A 16,584-nucleotide genomic window follows, 5' to 3' on the forward strand; every position below is an offset into this window, starting at 1 on the left:
CTACAGTTTGAATGAATGAATGAATAAAAATGGCAGCCAAGCACAGAGTGAATTGAACTTTTGCTCTAATGGACCAGAAATTTTTCTACAAAAAGGTTTCTCTTAAAAGTGTATTTATTCCATCTGTCCACACCCCAAACTTGAATCTCATATAAAAAAAAGTCAGGCTTGGTTTTTGAAAGGTAGCAAAATCAAAGTATGTTCACATTAAGTGAAGACAGTTGGTAAATAGTTGAGAAAAGAAGATAGCTGTGAAATCTGTGTGATTATAAGGGTTTGATATACTTAAGTCAGTAGTTCTAAGATCAGGGGGAAAACAACCAAACCTCAAAATCTGGGAACCAGAGTTCAGTCACATTTTGTTTTTCTACCATTTGAGAAACTATTTGTAATAATTACTTTGGTTTGTGTTTAAAAAGAGTTTTTGCTTATGAAGAACTGATAGAAAACTGAGAGCAATTAAGCTGTGGACCCTGTGCAAATAGGTCACACCCCTTAAACCAGTGCTTCTTCAAATACTGGGAAGTGAGAACTTGATAAGGAATCATTCATTAAAAACAGTTACACAGTTAATTCAACTCTTTTCAGTCCCTTTCCCGTGTATAAATAGGAATTCATGGGTTTAATTAGAAGAGCAAGAAATATATTTTTTACTTTGAAAACATTTGATAAAATGACTTGATACTTTTTATGAAACAACATTAATTGAAAATGACTTTATATCATCCACTTAGTCACTGATGGATAACTATAAGTAAAGTGTGATGATAAATGGCTAGGGATGCTCTGTATGGGTGGTATCTTGTGAGTTACCATCATGACTCATTTTACATCTGTTCTTAGCATCCTTACTGATGACTTGGAAAAGGAAATATAATGACACACTAATGGAAGCTGCATGTGATTTCTAGTTAGGATGTGTTGCAAACCAAGTCAGACTTTAAGAAAGGCATCAGTAATGTGAAAGGTAGGCCATTCTTTCTACCTATGTTAGTGTGTGCTGTTTTCTTAAAACTTTTACTCTAAAAGTAATCACTGGTTTGTAGAAACACTGGATAGTATAAAAATTTATAGCCAATGGGAATTTCCCGTATGACTCAGGGATCTCAAACCAGGGCTCTGTAACAACTTAGAGGAGTGGGATGAGGAGGAGGAAGGTGGGAGGGAGGTTCAAGAGGGAGGGGACACATGTATACTGGTTCATGTTGATATGTGTCAGAAACCAATACAATTCTATAAAGCGATTATCCTTGAATTGAAAAAATTTTTTAAATATACAAGAAAGTAAAAAGCATTATAATTTAATCACCCTGGGGTCCACACTGTTGACATTATTTTGTATTTGCTTTCACTCCTTTTGCCATGCATTTTTAACTGGTTGAGATCATACCACATGCATAATTTTTTTTTACACACATGATTGTGTATCTTTTCCACTCAGTATTATATATGATTTCCCATGTCATTGCAAACTTTCAGTAGACATCTCTCTAGAAGGCTATGGAATGTTCAGCTTTGAGGCTCTAGTTACCTAGAAGATCTGGGAGATCTGGAATTGGATGGTTGCATTGATTCCTGTCAATATTGTATTTAAATCTCCCATATTATAGCTAAAAACACAACACTGTCTTGAAAACAGAGATAAAAATAACAGAGGAAAGCCATTTTGCCTTGTGGGATGGGCTGTGTAGCAGTAGGCATTCCACAAATGTTTGCTGAATTTAATGTACTACCTATAGGATCCAAACTGAATACTATTTGTCCCTTCCTTCCTGGTATTGAAAGAAGCCTTTAAGAGCAGCATTTGGCAGTAAAGCCTGGCCCCTTCCAGGAAGAGGCCTGTGAATCCATCTTTTCATGTGTAAGTATCTGTCAGCAATATCCACTAGCATATTTGGAAATCTGTACCACATGAGTTTATGGTCTCATTCAGCCACTGTTTCTTCACTGCCTTGGGAGGAGTATCAGTTTGGCCTGGCAATTTCAGATTTCTTCATCCATTATTGAATGGTTGCCAAGCTTTGTGAAAGATGGCTTGGGGTGATTTTCAGTGGTGGTGTGTTTACTCCTGAGTATCAAAATGCTCAATAAAAGGCTTTCTGTTCTCTGACAACAGGCCGTTTTCCCCAGACACATGCCTTGTTGTTTTTCCATCGTTAACAGTAGATAACAGTTTGGGAGCAGCCAGAAGCAGTTGGCGTGGGCTCGAACTTGGGGGGCTTCTGGCCACTCACTGTTGGGCACCACCTTAACCGAAGCCTTATTGACCTGAATGCTCTGTGGTTTGTCGGCTCTGGTCCTTGTGGTTTCTCCTGTTTGTTCTGTCTGCCTTTCCTTATAGGCAGTGACTATATGGTGATGGCTGTTGCCCTTCTTCCTTGATCTTTTTTCAGAATGATTGCTTTCCTCTGAGCCTGTCTCTGCTGTGTGACTATCTTCTATAAGTTGTTCATGCTCTTCAGTCCCCAAGCAGAGGAGCGGGACAATTAACCTGCTGTTTTTCAAAGCTGTTGTAATTGAAACAGTCTTCCTTTGTAACTAGATTCATGAAGAGGCATTATGATGATTGATTTTTTTATTTGGTAAAATTCAATAACAGTAATAATGGTTATATACTTTACATATATTTTTCCATTTAATCTTCCTAGAAGATCTATGAGGTATCTATTATCTCCATTTCAGACAAAGCAACTGAGGTTAAGTAAGTTGCCCAGGATCACACAGTTGGTAAGTCTGATCTTAGAGGGGATTCCTATTAATACTAATTCACTCTTAACCACCAGATGCGATCATGAAAGGGAAAACAGGTTGATTTGTTCCATTCTTACATCCCTTGTACCTAGAAAGTGCATCTTACACAGGACTTCCCCATAAATCTAAATTTTTTTTATTGTTAATATTTTTAAAAATTTTTTGGCCATGCTGCCCAGCGTGTGGAATCTTAGTTCCCTGACCATGGATTGAATGTATACTCCCTGAATTGGAAGCGTGGAGTCTTAACCACTGGACTGCCAGAGAAGCCCCCAAATCTAAATGTTTTGGATGGATGTTGAATTTATTGTTGGCTGAAGTAAATTACGAATATTTCGTACCTCCAGTGTGCAAGACACATCACAGAATACAAAGATTACCACAATACAGCCCTTGCCTTCCTGTCTTGCTTATAGTCTCAGTCTGTTAAACAGATACATACATCAGTGGCCATAATTACAAGGCAGAGAGTAGTGAATGCTATTCTAGAGATTCAAAGCAAGTTCAGTAGGAATAGGAAGAAGTGAGAGAATTCCAACAGTTGGCATCTAGGATATTTTTATGGAAGGCACAGAATTTGGGTTCACCCCTCATTGTTAAATATCTTTTTTTGTTGTTAATATCTTAATAACTAGTCATTAAACTACTCTGAGTTTAATTGGATCTCTTTTTGAGGACCTCCATTCTTGGAGCACCTTGGGGTCATCTTTCTAAGTATTCAGCTCTACATCTAGAAAATGTAAGCAATGTGTACCTGACCTCTGGATGTGCTTAAAAGTCCCTGTTTTGCATAAGTATGTGATGTGAACTCATTCTTTCTAATAAAATATAAAGGTAGTGTCATTGAGTCTTTAAGCTTTGGTGCAGTTTTCTCTTCTGTTCTTCTGTAAAATCGGGGAGCCTAGTTGATTCCAAAAAGGAGTAAGTGTTATTCTTTGGGAATCTGTAGAGCAGCTGATGAACATAAGGAATGAGTCCTACAGGATTTAAGCCAGAGCTAGTAATATTTACATTAGCCAGATTTAGAGATTGTCTTTATGGAGACAGTCGGTTATCTTTCAGAGAAGTGGAAATAGTCTTTACTGGAAGACTGAGGTGAGTTTCTGGATAAAGATGGGTTTGTTCTGTAACTCACCTCACTACATGCTGTCTGCACCCCTAATGATTTTGTGGTTGAATATTAAATAGCAGGATATCAGAGCCTCATGAGCAATTTTTTTTGCCATTCTAGTCAGTATTCCTTCATAGAGAGAGGCTGGTAGAGAAAGAGCAGTATACCCTAAGCCTTTGTAAAAATTGTGATAAAATATACATAACATAAAACTTACCATTTTAACCATTGTTAAGCATACAGTTCAGTGACATTAAGTACATTCACATTTTTACACAACTATCACCATCATCTGTCTGTCTCCAGACCTCCTTTCACCTTGTGAAACCAAAACTCTGTACCCAGCAAGTCTCCCTTCTTCCTGCCCCAGCCCCTGGTGGTCACCATGCTACTTTTGTGTCTCTGTGATTCCTACTATTTTAGGTGTCTCATATGAGAGGAATCGTCTAGTATTTATCCTTTTGTGATTGGCTTCTTTCACTTAATGTAATGTCTTCACAGTTCATCCATGCTGTATCATATGTCAGAATTTCCTTTTTTTTTTTTTTTAAGGCTGGATAATCTTTCATTGTATGCCCTAGCCTTGTAAGTAGCAATTTTACTTGAAAACCAAGCAACAAAACATTGTTCCAAGTATTACCTCTTTTCTTTCTTTTCTTTGATGCGGTGGGGGTGGGGATTTTGAAATGTTTATTTTAGAAATACGTAAAACTAAAATGAGTACTCCAACAGCTTACAGAGAAGAAACAAGAAGCTACATGTTTATAGATTCACGTTTGCATGAATATTCTTACCATGATTCTAAGACCCAGAATACCTAGAATAGAGGACATTACATTTTGATTTGAAAAATACATAATTAAAAAATTTTACATGTACAAAATATGACTAATATCACTTTTAGAACAAAAGCAAGCTGCTTCTAGCTTGTCAGAGTTATAAGGAAACCAGTAGTGCTCATACTGATTGGTTATTAGATCTTTATGCCAGCAATATAAATACATTACAGAGCTTCCAAATGTTTTTAAGGAACTTCCTGAGAAATTAAAAGTGTGTCCTGAAGTACATAGTGAGACCTTATTGGTGACACTGAAAATCAGGTATCAGTTGGTCACAGTTTTCATGATGATGCCCCCCAAATATAGGTGAGCTTTCTAAACCAGCTCCGCCTGCTTTGTTATTTATTATGAACTTCATAGCTTATTAACAAGCTTAGCATAGCTTATTAACTTATTGTGACTGAAACTGTTTCATTTCCTTTCCTTCCTCTGAAGGACAGAAAAGCTTGTCTGGAAATTTCTTTTGGGGGAAAGAAATTTCCCATTTTTGTCTCTATCTTAAGACATTTTTGGAGACATACTTGACTAAACTGTTTACTTGAAATTTGTTAGATTAGAAAGATTCTTTTTCATATGTGTCAAGAGCTTATGTATTTTTATGTTTTTTTTTAATCTTTTCAAATGGTAGATGGATTGATGTTTTAACAGTAAACTAACTGTTCAAAACTATCACAGACCTACTATTTTTTCACTGATGTCACCACACCAGCATCAGAGACTTGAGAAACACATCCACTGTGGTTCTTCTCATTGGGATAGATTTTCCACCATGCTCCTCTGAACCTCTGTTTCCAGCTTTTTTGCCTCTCTAGTGAGGGTCTGAATTTAACGTTCTTCTTATACCATTGGCACTCAACATCTCTGTTGAATCCATATATGTTGACTTAAGAACATAACAGAGTTTGGGTGTTTTCCCATCTGTATACACACCAATTCAGTCACTGATTTATCCCCGTCATGACTGTGGAGTATGAACATGTTGGCAGTCTATGTGTTTCTCCAACCTCTCTTCTGCATCCTTAGTTTCACTGCCTCAGTTGGATCATTGTGTCAACCTCCTAAAGATCTCCTTGACTTTCGTGTGCTCTTTCTTCTTCATTCCTCCCAGTGCCACCAGATCACTGGTCTTAAAGTCAAAAATGTGATCAGACCATACCTCTGCTTACTCCCAGTTGCCTTTAAGATAAAGCACAGACTGTAACATTGGCCCCGTTTATCTTGCTGACCTCCTGGTCCAGGCATCTCCCCCTCCCTTCACCCCACCTGCAGGATCCCCTCTTTGTCAGCCCCATTCTGTGCTGTGAAGCCCCCATTCTCTGCTTACCTTCTTGCCTTTGCTCCTTCTTTTCTTTAGCCCTAATGCTTTTTCTACCATTTTGTACTGGGCAAATTCCTACTCATCTTTTAGAATTTAACTCCAGCCGTCGGACACGACTGAAGCGACTTAGCAGCAGCAGCAGCAGCATCACTGCTCTGAGACTTATTTTCCCATGTAGAATTGTTAATGGCTCTTTTTTTCTCTTTTATATATACTTATATTGTCATGTTTATCCCTTTGCACTGTGGTTCTTGGTTAATTAGTATGTCTCCACTGCTAAACTTTGAACTCATTAAAGATCCAGGCTTGGCCCATCTGATTTTTGTAAACCCAGCTTCCAGCATGGATCATGGCTTATGGTTGTGTTGTTGTGCTCTGTTGCCCAGTCCTGTCCAACTATTTGCAGCCCCATGGGCAGTAATCCACCAGGCTCCACTGTCCATGGAATTCTCCAGATAAGAATACTGGAGTGGGTTGCCATTTCCTCCTCCATGGGATCTTCCCAACCCAGAGATCAAACCCACGTCTCTTGTGTCTCCAACATTGGCAAGTGGGTTCTTTACCACTTCACTACCTGGTAAGCCCCTGATGTCCCTGTAATAGTGGTCAAAGTCAAATGTTCACTCATGGTGGTATTTCTAGAAAAGAATGCTAAATAAATGAACACGTGAGTGAGTGAAAGAAAGGAAGGGAGGGAAGAAGGAAGGAAGGGTGAATGAAGGAAGAGTGATGGAGCACTTTAAAGATAGAAAGGAATACTGAATAATACTTTGCCCTCAAGTATCTCACACACATAAAAATGTCATGATCACATGTCAGCTGCATGTCAGTAGAATACATTTAGCTAGCTGGACTTTAGTTGCACCTTAGAGGTGAGATGGAATTCAGATATACTAGAGGAAAAGATGCTATCCCAGGTAAGGGGAATAGCCTAGACTATGTTGGGACTGAATAAGTCAAAATACTGTAGAGCTGGGAAGGATCTTGTATGCTCATTGAATTCATACAGCTGCTTGATTAGAAAATTAGGACTTGCTCCATGTATGTGTAGGCAGTTTCTTATTAAAGCCCTGGATAAACGTAACTCAAACTGGCCCTGTGATATTCCCTGCTGCCCTACCATCTTTCTACATTCTTCTTAAATTCTCTAAATGCATCTAAAAGGAAGGTATTATTAATCAAAAGATAAAACTAATCCTCTGGTAGAAGAAAGGCATGAGATTCCCTTTTATGTGTCCTAACAGCAGAAGAGAGTCTTTTGAAAGCATAATGGTAAATTGTGTTTTGCCAAAGTAGTATGTGAAATGGAAATTTACTTTGGCTTGTTTATCCTCTTTGAATAAGATGTCCTACAACAAAATAGCATGCAGGCTCCTCTCTCGGGAACAGTGGGGGTAAAATAGAAATAGCATTTTCATATACTGTCAGACGTTTGGAGAGCTGCCTTCTATGCTTTTAATGTTGTCTGAATGTACATCCTCCACCTCATTGAGAGCTTAAGGTTTTGATTCGTTCTTTAGCACTGCATTTCCCTAGCATGAGCGGAAGCCTCTAGTACACCTTCAGAAAGTTATTTTGCTTTGACAAAGAGAAAATCCAACCCATCCCATTAATGCATGTATTGGATGGTTCTTTCCAGTTTTTTTAGGGCATGGTCTCCTGAGGTATTCAAAAAGCAAACAAATGAACCAAATGATCAGATCCTGGCAGAAGTTACAGTGCATGATAAATTCTAGAATTTGGCTCGTATTCTCAGGTACATCTTTCCTGCTGATGCACACATGTGTCTCAGAGAGAGAGTGTGTGTGTTTAACATACAAATATAAAACAGACTTCATATAAGCACATTCAGTAAAAGGATAGATACTAACGTTTCTATTGACAAGTTGACAGAGTAAACCCTGGAAGATCTAATGGAAGCATCTAAGATGGGATTAGGTGTCTTACAGTCAGAGAAAGTTTGCTGTTTGTCTAAGAGCACAAGAGAAAGATGCCAGCCATGGAGAGATCTAGTACGTTGCAGCGATTAGAAGTAAACCCTCAAATTTCTTCAGGACTTTGGGAATTTACATGAATAGCCATTGAGAAACAGTATATATTCTGAGTGTTTTTAAGTAGATATAGTATGGGGTGATGGTGGAGAGTGATTAAAATTTGAGTCTACAGGAGATCCAAAGAAGTTACTTGAATTGGGGAATAGGACCATTGTCTAGAAAACTTTCAAAATAGTCCCTGTGACAGAAGCTAAGTCCATAGGCTGGGGTCAAAGAGGAAGGGATGAATCTGAAAGCAGGAACTGGGTGGTGGGTTTGATATGGAAAGGTACAGTAAGAGAGTCAAGGGTGGGTTCCAAGTTGTGAGTCTAGGAGACAGAGAGGATGAGGCAAGAGAATTTAGGAAGCAAAGGTGGTAATGTTCTCACCCAGCTCTTCCATAGCTTGCTCATTCTTGCGATGTGTCGACAGGTATCAAAGAAGTGGGATGTGTTCACATAAATTTAGAAAACTCTGAAATAATGTTAAGGATAAAAGTACACTGTAACTACAGGACTTCTTCGAGCCCAAGTATTCTGTGTTTCCCACATTTACCAAATTGTGACATTAGGTGTTGAGGTGCTGAGTTGGTGTGTTGGTGGAACATCTTGGCAACACGTTTTGGAAAGTTATTTCAGAACAAGAGAATGGGGTGTGTGTGTGTACACATACATGAGTGATAGTGACCCCTCCAAGTGAGAGTCCTTTGATCATAATAAATAGGAACTTGAGACAATGTGAGGGAGCAAGCAAGGAAGAGTATTTGGAAGTCACAAGCAGAGAGAGGTCCACCAGAAACCTGGCTGAGATTGGGTTCTTCTTTATGGCAACCAATAATTAATAGGAGATTGGAGTCATGTGCATGAGAACGAGGGAGTGAGACAGGGGCCATAGAGGGCCAAGAATAGAATCTGCTGTTATCAGAAACCAGGCTAGAAGAGCTGATATGTGACAGTGACAAACAGCAGGACTCCAAGAGGGGTCTGGATTGTCAAGGAGGACAGCTCCTTTCACGTAGCTCTTGTGATGTGGTAGGATGCTAATGGTAAGGCAAAGGCGGAGGAGATGTCGTCCCCAGATTTCTGGCTCCATTCAGTGAGCACTTCCTGACCTTTTACTTTGTGGAGATAAGAGAATAATTAACATCTAGGCTTTGCTCTCAAGGAGGGCACTGTTTCTGAAAAGAAAGAAGGAGAAAAGCAGTTAAACTTCAAATACTTCTAAAGCAGCTGTGAATCTGACAAGGTCTTTAACTCTGGTTGGGCCGGGAGGTTTCATGTAACTTGACTTATCACTAACTTTTCAAGACAGCCAGGGAAATACACATTATGTGAATAATTGTAAGTCTTAAGCCGAACATCATAATCAGAAGATTACTTTTTACATTTTATCTTCTCTTGTAGCCAAGTTTGAAAGAGATTCACATGAAGCATGTCCCTTTGGAGATGTCAGAATTAACACAGTGGTATGTGAGGTATTTCGAAAGTAACCTCTGTCCCTAGGATGGAGGTCCAAATATATATTTTTCCTACTGCACTATGCATTTGATTTTTAGAATTTTGAGTTGTATTTTATTCTAGCATATCTTCTGTTGAGATCAAGTCATTTAAGCTGAGCCAGTCAAAGGTGGGTGAATTGACAATTGTTAATGTAAATTTCCCAGCGAGTTAAAAAAAAATCTTCTATTAAAAGTGCACAGATGCTCTGTTGTATGGACACTCTTTTGTACTAGTTCTCTTCTGGCTCAGACAGTAGCTGGCTGCTCACAGGGCTTCTGCCCTGCTCCTGCCTCTCCCTGCTGAGCACCGAGAAGACTTCATAATATCATCAGTCATAGATGTTTGTGAAAGGAGCCTGTAAGAATAAATAAAAAAGGTAACAGTGAGTTTAAATAGCAGTTTATATATCTCTCTGAGTTATGGTGGGAAAGGAAAGCTGAAAGGTTGTGGATATGGTCATATACAGACACTGTTTTGTCTCTCTTCTCATCGTGACCTCCCATGGCCTGTATCTTGACCAGGATTTGGGCTGACCATGCAATGGGTGGGCACCCCTCAACACACCACTCTGGAGAACCCAGGGAATTGCTGATTCAGTGTTTGCAGGGACATTCAGCATCCTCTTGCCTTTTCGTCTGCTTCACTGCTTCATGTGTTTTGGATTTAATAAATCTGTACTGAACAGAAAGGGGAAGTACTGTCAGATACTAGTGTAATAAAATTAATGCCTTCAAAGAGCCATCCTTGATCTTGTATCTCACCAGCTTTTTGAAACGTCATCTCTTGTGTTTGGCTTTGTGTAAACACTTGAATGCTGTCTCCATTTAGCTCCTCAGAAGATCACCCTTTCCTAGAATAGCCGCCAGAAAGCCTAGTCTTCCCACAGTGGGGCTCCACTAACTGCTAGGACGTACAGAGCTCTCTCCCTCCTCCCCTTGCCCCGCCAACCTGGTTGCCTTTGTGATTTCAGTTTTCTGTGATCGTGCTGGAGAAGAGACTTCCAGAGGTGAAACTTAAACTTTCCTCTCCTTAGCATTGTCCTATAACTGGAAATTTTTTTGCACTCAAAGGAGCTTGCATCTGAATTAGAATAAAGTCAGAGGAGTGATTTTTGTGCTTGGTTTGAGCGGGATCCTGGTCTCAGGCTCCAGCAGTTGCAAAGAGAAACAGATTATTAGTCATGAGGGAACCGGATTCCACTTGAGTCCAATCCAGTGATTGTGTTTCCTACAAGCATTGGTTTCTTCATTTTGGCACAGAAAAGAAAAAAAAATAACTAACTTCACTAACTAAAATCATATGTGAGTTATCTGTCCTGATGTTCTATTACCAAAATCTTGCTGAGCTGGAAGTGTATATGATGCTCTTACTGTTCACAAAACTCCCCCGAAACTGTGGTTAATACTTTTGTCAAGAGAGCTCACAGGTGAGGGACTTCTGATATTAACTATTCAAAGGACAGAATTTTTTGAATTACTTATTTTTAAAAATCAGGCTTTAATTGGAGTTTAGGGCGTGACAGGAGCGACAGAAGTTGACACCAACTTGGTGATGACTGTGTGTTGAAGATAGTCACCATCTGTAGAGCTTCCCCCTCCATACACGTCAGCTCCAGACATACATCCACTCCCAGACCAGCAGTGGCCTCTGGGTTGGGGGAAGTCAGACCAGAGGCACGTGGATGTGGATCCTGGGAAGTCTTTAGCCACAGCACAGAATAGAGGAGGGCACATGGGCTGAGCTATGGAGCAGAGCATGGGAGTCCCTCCTTTGGAAAGTGAAAGTTGCTCAGTCATGTCCGACTCTTTGTAACCCCATGGACTATACAGTCCATGGAATTCTCCAGGCCAGAATACTGGAGTGGGTAGCCTTTCCCTTCTCCAGGGGATCTTCCCAACCCAGGGATCGAACCCAGGTCTCCTGCATTGCAGGCGGATTCTTTACCAGCTGAACCACAAGGGAAGCCCCCCTCCTTTGGAAGGTGCTTGATAAAGTGGGCCCATTTGCAGATCTCTTAGAAGATGGAAGAGCTGCATCCTGAGCAGCATCAGCACAGCCCATAAGTGTAGGGCCCGTACTTGCCCGGCATAAACCATCTTCTTTGTGATACCCAGGAGGGCAGGAACTCTGAACTCGGCTGAGGAGGCCAAAAGTGGAGATCCTGGATGCTCATCCACATCCTCTACCACCTGCTAAGTGGATGAGAGATGTATGGATACAGTTCCCCAGTTTTTCCATTCACATAAACCTGCATGGTGGCTGACCTTCAGTTACATAGGACCCTTGTGTGCACTGGAGCTGGGCATTGTTCTCATGATGTGTGCCCTTTAAAATCTAGGGTTTCCATTCATGTTTAGTCCAGATGTTTTCAGAGGTAGGGGAAGCTAGAAGTCTGGTGAGAAAGAAGTATTTCACTACCTTTTGTCTTTCTTCTTGTATTTAGAGGAAGAGTAAGGGACAGAGGTTCTCAGATGGGGTATTTGGAAAAGGTGTAGGGTGTTTGGGGTGGACACAGTGATGAAGGACCACTCTAGGCTATTAACTGGGCAGGAGCGAGGGTTGCTAACTTCCCTTGAGCGTGTGAGAGTCTTGTCCAGTGAAGAAACCTCCCACCCCAGATGCCACTGAAGAGCAGCAGGGCTTGGCCTTCCCTGAAGGTTGGTGCAGTCATGGGGATCTACACACCTGGCCTTCAAGGTAGTCTGAGCCCAGGGAGGCTAGATATAGTCTTCCATTTTTGCTTCAAAGCCATCTTACTGTCCATTCATTCATCTGCTATCCATTCATTCAACCTTTCAGTCCTCCTTTGGTGAAGGGTCTCGTGGCCACCTGTACTCCCCTGGCCCCCACCCACCATCTCCCTCAGTGATATTGTCACCTTGTCTGCTCTGTTAAACTTCATGTGTTTTCTGAAGTGACTCATTTAGTGGCAATGACAAGTTCTTATGCCAGTAAGACTGGAGAAGGGGAAGGCATTTGGTGGAAGGAGGTAGAGAAGAAAGGAAGAAGAGCAAGAAAGATGTCTTATAATTTGTCTAGGTTTGAGACTAGGCACCCAAGCTGTTAATCCCAGGAACAGGTAATTGGTTAGTGCTAATGGAATCCTTTTACATCGAGGTTGGTGGTTGTCACACTTGAATGTACATCACAATGCCGTGGAGGGTGTGTTCAGACAGAGACTTCCAGGCACCATCCCCCGGCTTTATGATTGAGAAAGGCTGGGCGGGGCCTGGGAATTGGCCTTCCTGACAGTCCGCAGATGAGGCTGGTGCCACGGGTCTGGGAGGCAAACTTCTCTAGGTCTGGGTCCTAGAGAAAAGAGAGGTTCCTGGAAGACCAGGCTGATCGGGGAGGAGCTGGCATTCCTCTCGACCTTTAGTCAGGGCCCATATGAGGAAGAAGAAAGAAGTTAAGATGTAGCACCCCCAGAAGATGACAGCCACGTCAGCTTCACCACCACCTCAATTCTGGGATCCATGCAGAGGCCAGTGTGCTGTATTTTCTGAAATACAAAGAAAAAAAAATAGAGTAATCTTTGCTTTCTTATATCTTTCTGTTCAGAAGTAGGTGTATTTAACTGGTGGCCTTTCTTGATGTCCCTTAGCTTGGTAAACTGGGATATCACTGGTAAACCAAGACATCAGAGCTGGAGGGCTACAATTCCTTTCATTACCAAATAAGGGGGAGTCATAAAAATACACAACCTGTGAAGGCTTCTCTAAAGGAAGGCATCTGGCTTAAGGCCCAAACCATTGGATGTCTGATTTTTTCAGGAGTGGAAGCCAAGTCAGGATTGGGCATTATGTTTACTGCTCTGTTTTCCTAATTTCCTCTCTCTACTGTCAGCAGTAACTAAAGGATTCATTGTTTTTTTTTTTTTCTTCTTCTTCCTAATTTGTTGACAATAGTGTTGCTTGATTCTGGTCCCCAAAAGGGAAAACCAGAGAAAGGGAGAGAGATTCTGTTGGAAGTGTGAGCAGGAATGCGGCTAACACTCTGAGAGCCTCTATTTTTATTGTCACTTCCTGACGTTTCAAGATAATTCTAAGAACAGTTTTTCATCAAATGTGACCTTATGGCCAAATAACAACCAGCTTTTTTCGTCCTTGACATTTTGTCAGAATCACACCATGTTATTAGTTTGAGTACTTAGCGGTGGTTGAGGAGCGGCATAATATTTGGGGTTTCATTTCTTATCCAATATAGAAAGCCCCGTGGCACTAAATAAAAATGTCACCGTGTAAAATTTAAAGGCTTTCTGTCACAAACGTTTTTAAAAATTCATGAAGCGCTGAGGATTAGATTTATCTTACCCTCTTTCTGTGATATATTCATATTTAATGTTAGTTTCAGCATTTGAAGCATGAGGAACTTTTTTGAATGAAAAACTGTGGTGAACCAGTTGTATCTGAAGAAGCAGGCCACAGGGTGGTGTTTGAATCGTGCAGTTTACTCCCCTTCATGTGTTCAAGGGGGCCGATATGCTTGGTTTTCCCAGTGGCTAGACTTCTGCCTGGGAAAAGCCCTCGTTGCTGGAGAGGTTGCCGCACGTGGCTACTTGGCTCTGACAGCTGTTTCCCTGCGTCAGGGGCTGTTTTCCTTGGGCATTAATCCCCAGCACACATATGTGACGGCGGAGGAGTAGAGTGGGGCCAGACCTCCTCTTTGAAACTCTTGTTTTTCTTCTTTGTGGCTTTGAGTCGCTGAGTTGCCTGTGTTTGGGGGACTATCTTTAGTCAGAGACAATATCCAGTCTTCCCTGTGGAGGGTCCAGAAATAATGAATGACAATAGAATTAGCTATGAATGAAAAGAAGAAAACGAACTCAAACTCATGTATTTTTTAAAAAATTGCTAAGTAGATGTCTTGGGTCTGCAGCATCGGCCTTACTAAAAACCCTGGAGGGTTTGAAAGCTGGTGAGGAGGAAGGGAGTTGTTGGCCCTGCTTGTTCCACCTTCAGGGCAGACAGACCTACCTTGGAGGACACAAGCATGCTTCCTCTCCCCGCAGGTTGGCTCGTAGGTGACTAGAAGGAGACGCAACAAGGCACGTTTGTTGTGGACTGTGGCTTCTGCCTGTCCTTCACCTGTCCATCATCAGTCTGTTCTTCTGTCCCTCTATCCCTCCATTCCTCCCTTTTTTCTGTCCTTTTGTGCTCTCCCTCTTTATGCTTTTCTTCCACGCTGCAAATACTTTTAAGCACCTGCTCTGGGCCATAGATTGAGCCAATTTCTCATAAAATGAGGGGAAATGTACCTGTTTTCTCTGCTGAAAGTAATCAATCTTTTAATAAGAGCCAAGGAAGAATGGCAATAAGAGATATGGCTTGCCTACAAGGATAAAGCCCTTTTGAGCTGGTTTTCCGACTTACTTGTCCCTGAGGTCCAGACCTAATTGAAGACAGGCAGCCATTACCTAGAACAGTACCAAAACGTAAGTGTGCGGTTTGGGGGATGAGCTGTGAGCTTTTCGTCATCATGATCTTGATGTTTTTATTCCTTTGTTTAATGCAGAGAATAATCTTGATAAGTAAAAATCATCTTTTCCCCCCTCAGACTATTGGCAAGAAGTTACCTCCAACTGCAGCAACTCCAGATTCATCAAAACCAGAAATGGACAGCCGGACAAAGGGTGAGTTTTCCTTGTTTATCTGTTTTATGTTTGAAAGCAGAGAATGGCTTTATGATCATTGAGCCACTTTTGAAAAATTCTTATATAATCTTAATGGCTTTTTAAATAGCACATTAGGGAAAAAATGCACCCAGATAGGTTTCATTGTGTTCCACCAGTAGGGTGGGCACGAGTTCGATTCAGAACTCCTCGATGGAAGAAGATGCTTTCCTGCCATTTGTTTCTCACCTGCTTGCAGAGCCAGGGCTTATCCATGTATACGTGGATCCATCTGCCAAGTTGAGGAGTCAGGAAGGTTTTAGAAAATGGCAATTCAAGCAGTGTCGAGATTCATAGGCCGTCAAGTCAGAGAGGCTTTATGTTTTAGCCTAACCACTCAACAGACACTCCCAAATCTTGACTCCTCAGCACAGCTCTGTTGTATTCCTATAGTTACAAGTGTCTGTCTTCTGTCGAGCCAGATATGCTCTTCCTGTCATTTTTACCCATCGGTTCTAGTCTCTGGGTCTATATTGATTTTAGCCCATTTTTCTCCTAACAGTCTTTTAAGTATTTGAGGATAATTGCCCCCCCCCAACCTTCCCAGCGGTCATTGCTCCCCATCCTAGAGTTGTCAGATAAAATACAAGGACGCCCAGTTATATTTGAATTTCACATAAACAATGAACAATTTTTTGTCTTTAGCATGTCCCATGCAATATTGGTTATTTATATGAAATTCAAATGTAACTGGGCATCCTGTGTTTGTATTTGCTAAGTCTGGCAGCCCTCCACTTCCTTTAGTCATTCTTCCAATAACTGGAATGTTCTGAACGTGCTCTAGTCAGGAATAAATACTGCAGTTCCTTCTAGGGATTTCACTTACTTTTTTTTTCCAGCTTCAGATTTCCTCATGAGGATAATGTAGACAGACTACTAATCTAGTTTGGAAATCCAAAGATTGAGAGAAGCTCTATCATACATATGTGATTATGATTAATGTAAGAACAAGCACAAATGTATTCTTTTAGTTTCGAAAAATATACCAGGAACTCCTTTTTCAGTGCAAAACAGGTAGTTTTGAGAGCCAAGTAAATGTTACTGCCTTAGACATGAAAAATGAATTTATGGGACTGCCAAGCCCCAAATGGTGTTTTAGATAAATACATTCATGGGTGTTATAGGTGCAGCTGTCTTAATGGTTAAGGTTCAGATGAGGTTGACATGCCTTCAAGGTGTTAATGATACAATCAGACTCTGTTTAAGAGGCAGGAAGCTCATTAGACTAACGCTCTAATCCAGCAGGTCCCCAACTTGAGTGTGCCCCAGAGAGCTGGGCCACACCTCCAGAATTTATGAGGCAGCAGGTCTGGGGTGGGGACAGAAATTGTGCTTTTCCAACAAATTCCCAGTTGCTGGAAT

At 41.1% G+C, this 16,584-nt stretch overlaps 1 protein-coding gene across 10 annotated transcripts in view; it reads left to right on the forward strand.

Moving 5' to 3' along the window:
* Window positions 1-16,584, forward strand: part of SH3KBP1 (SH3 domain containing kinase binding protein 1) — a 331,797-nt gene that overhangs the window by 219,084 nt on the left and 96,129 nt on the right. For all 10 annotated transcript variants that reach the window (XM_061407992.1, XM_061407995.1, XM_061407987.1 and 7 more), the window contains one exon: window positions 15,108-15,183. In XM_061407992.1, coding sequence (XP_061263976.1) covers window positions 15,108-15,183 — 76 coding nt within the window. The remainder of the gene's footprint in view (window positions 1-15,107; window positions 15,184-16,584) is intronic.

This window comes from Bos javanicus, chromosome X (assembly GCF_032452875.1).
Source record: "Bos javanicus breed banteng chromosome X, ARS-OSU_banteng_1.0, whole genome shotgun sequence".
Lineage (NCBI taxonomy): Eukaryota > Metazoa > Chordata > Mammalia > Artiodactyla > Bovidae > Bos > Bos javanicus.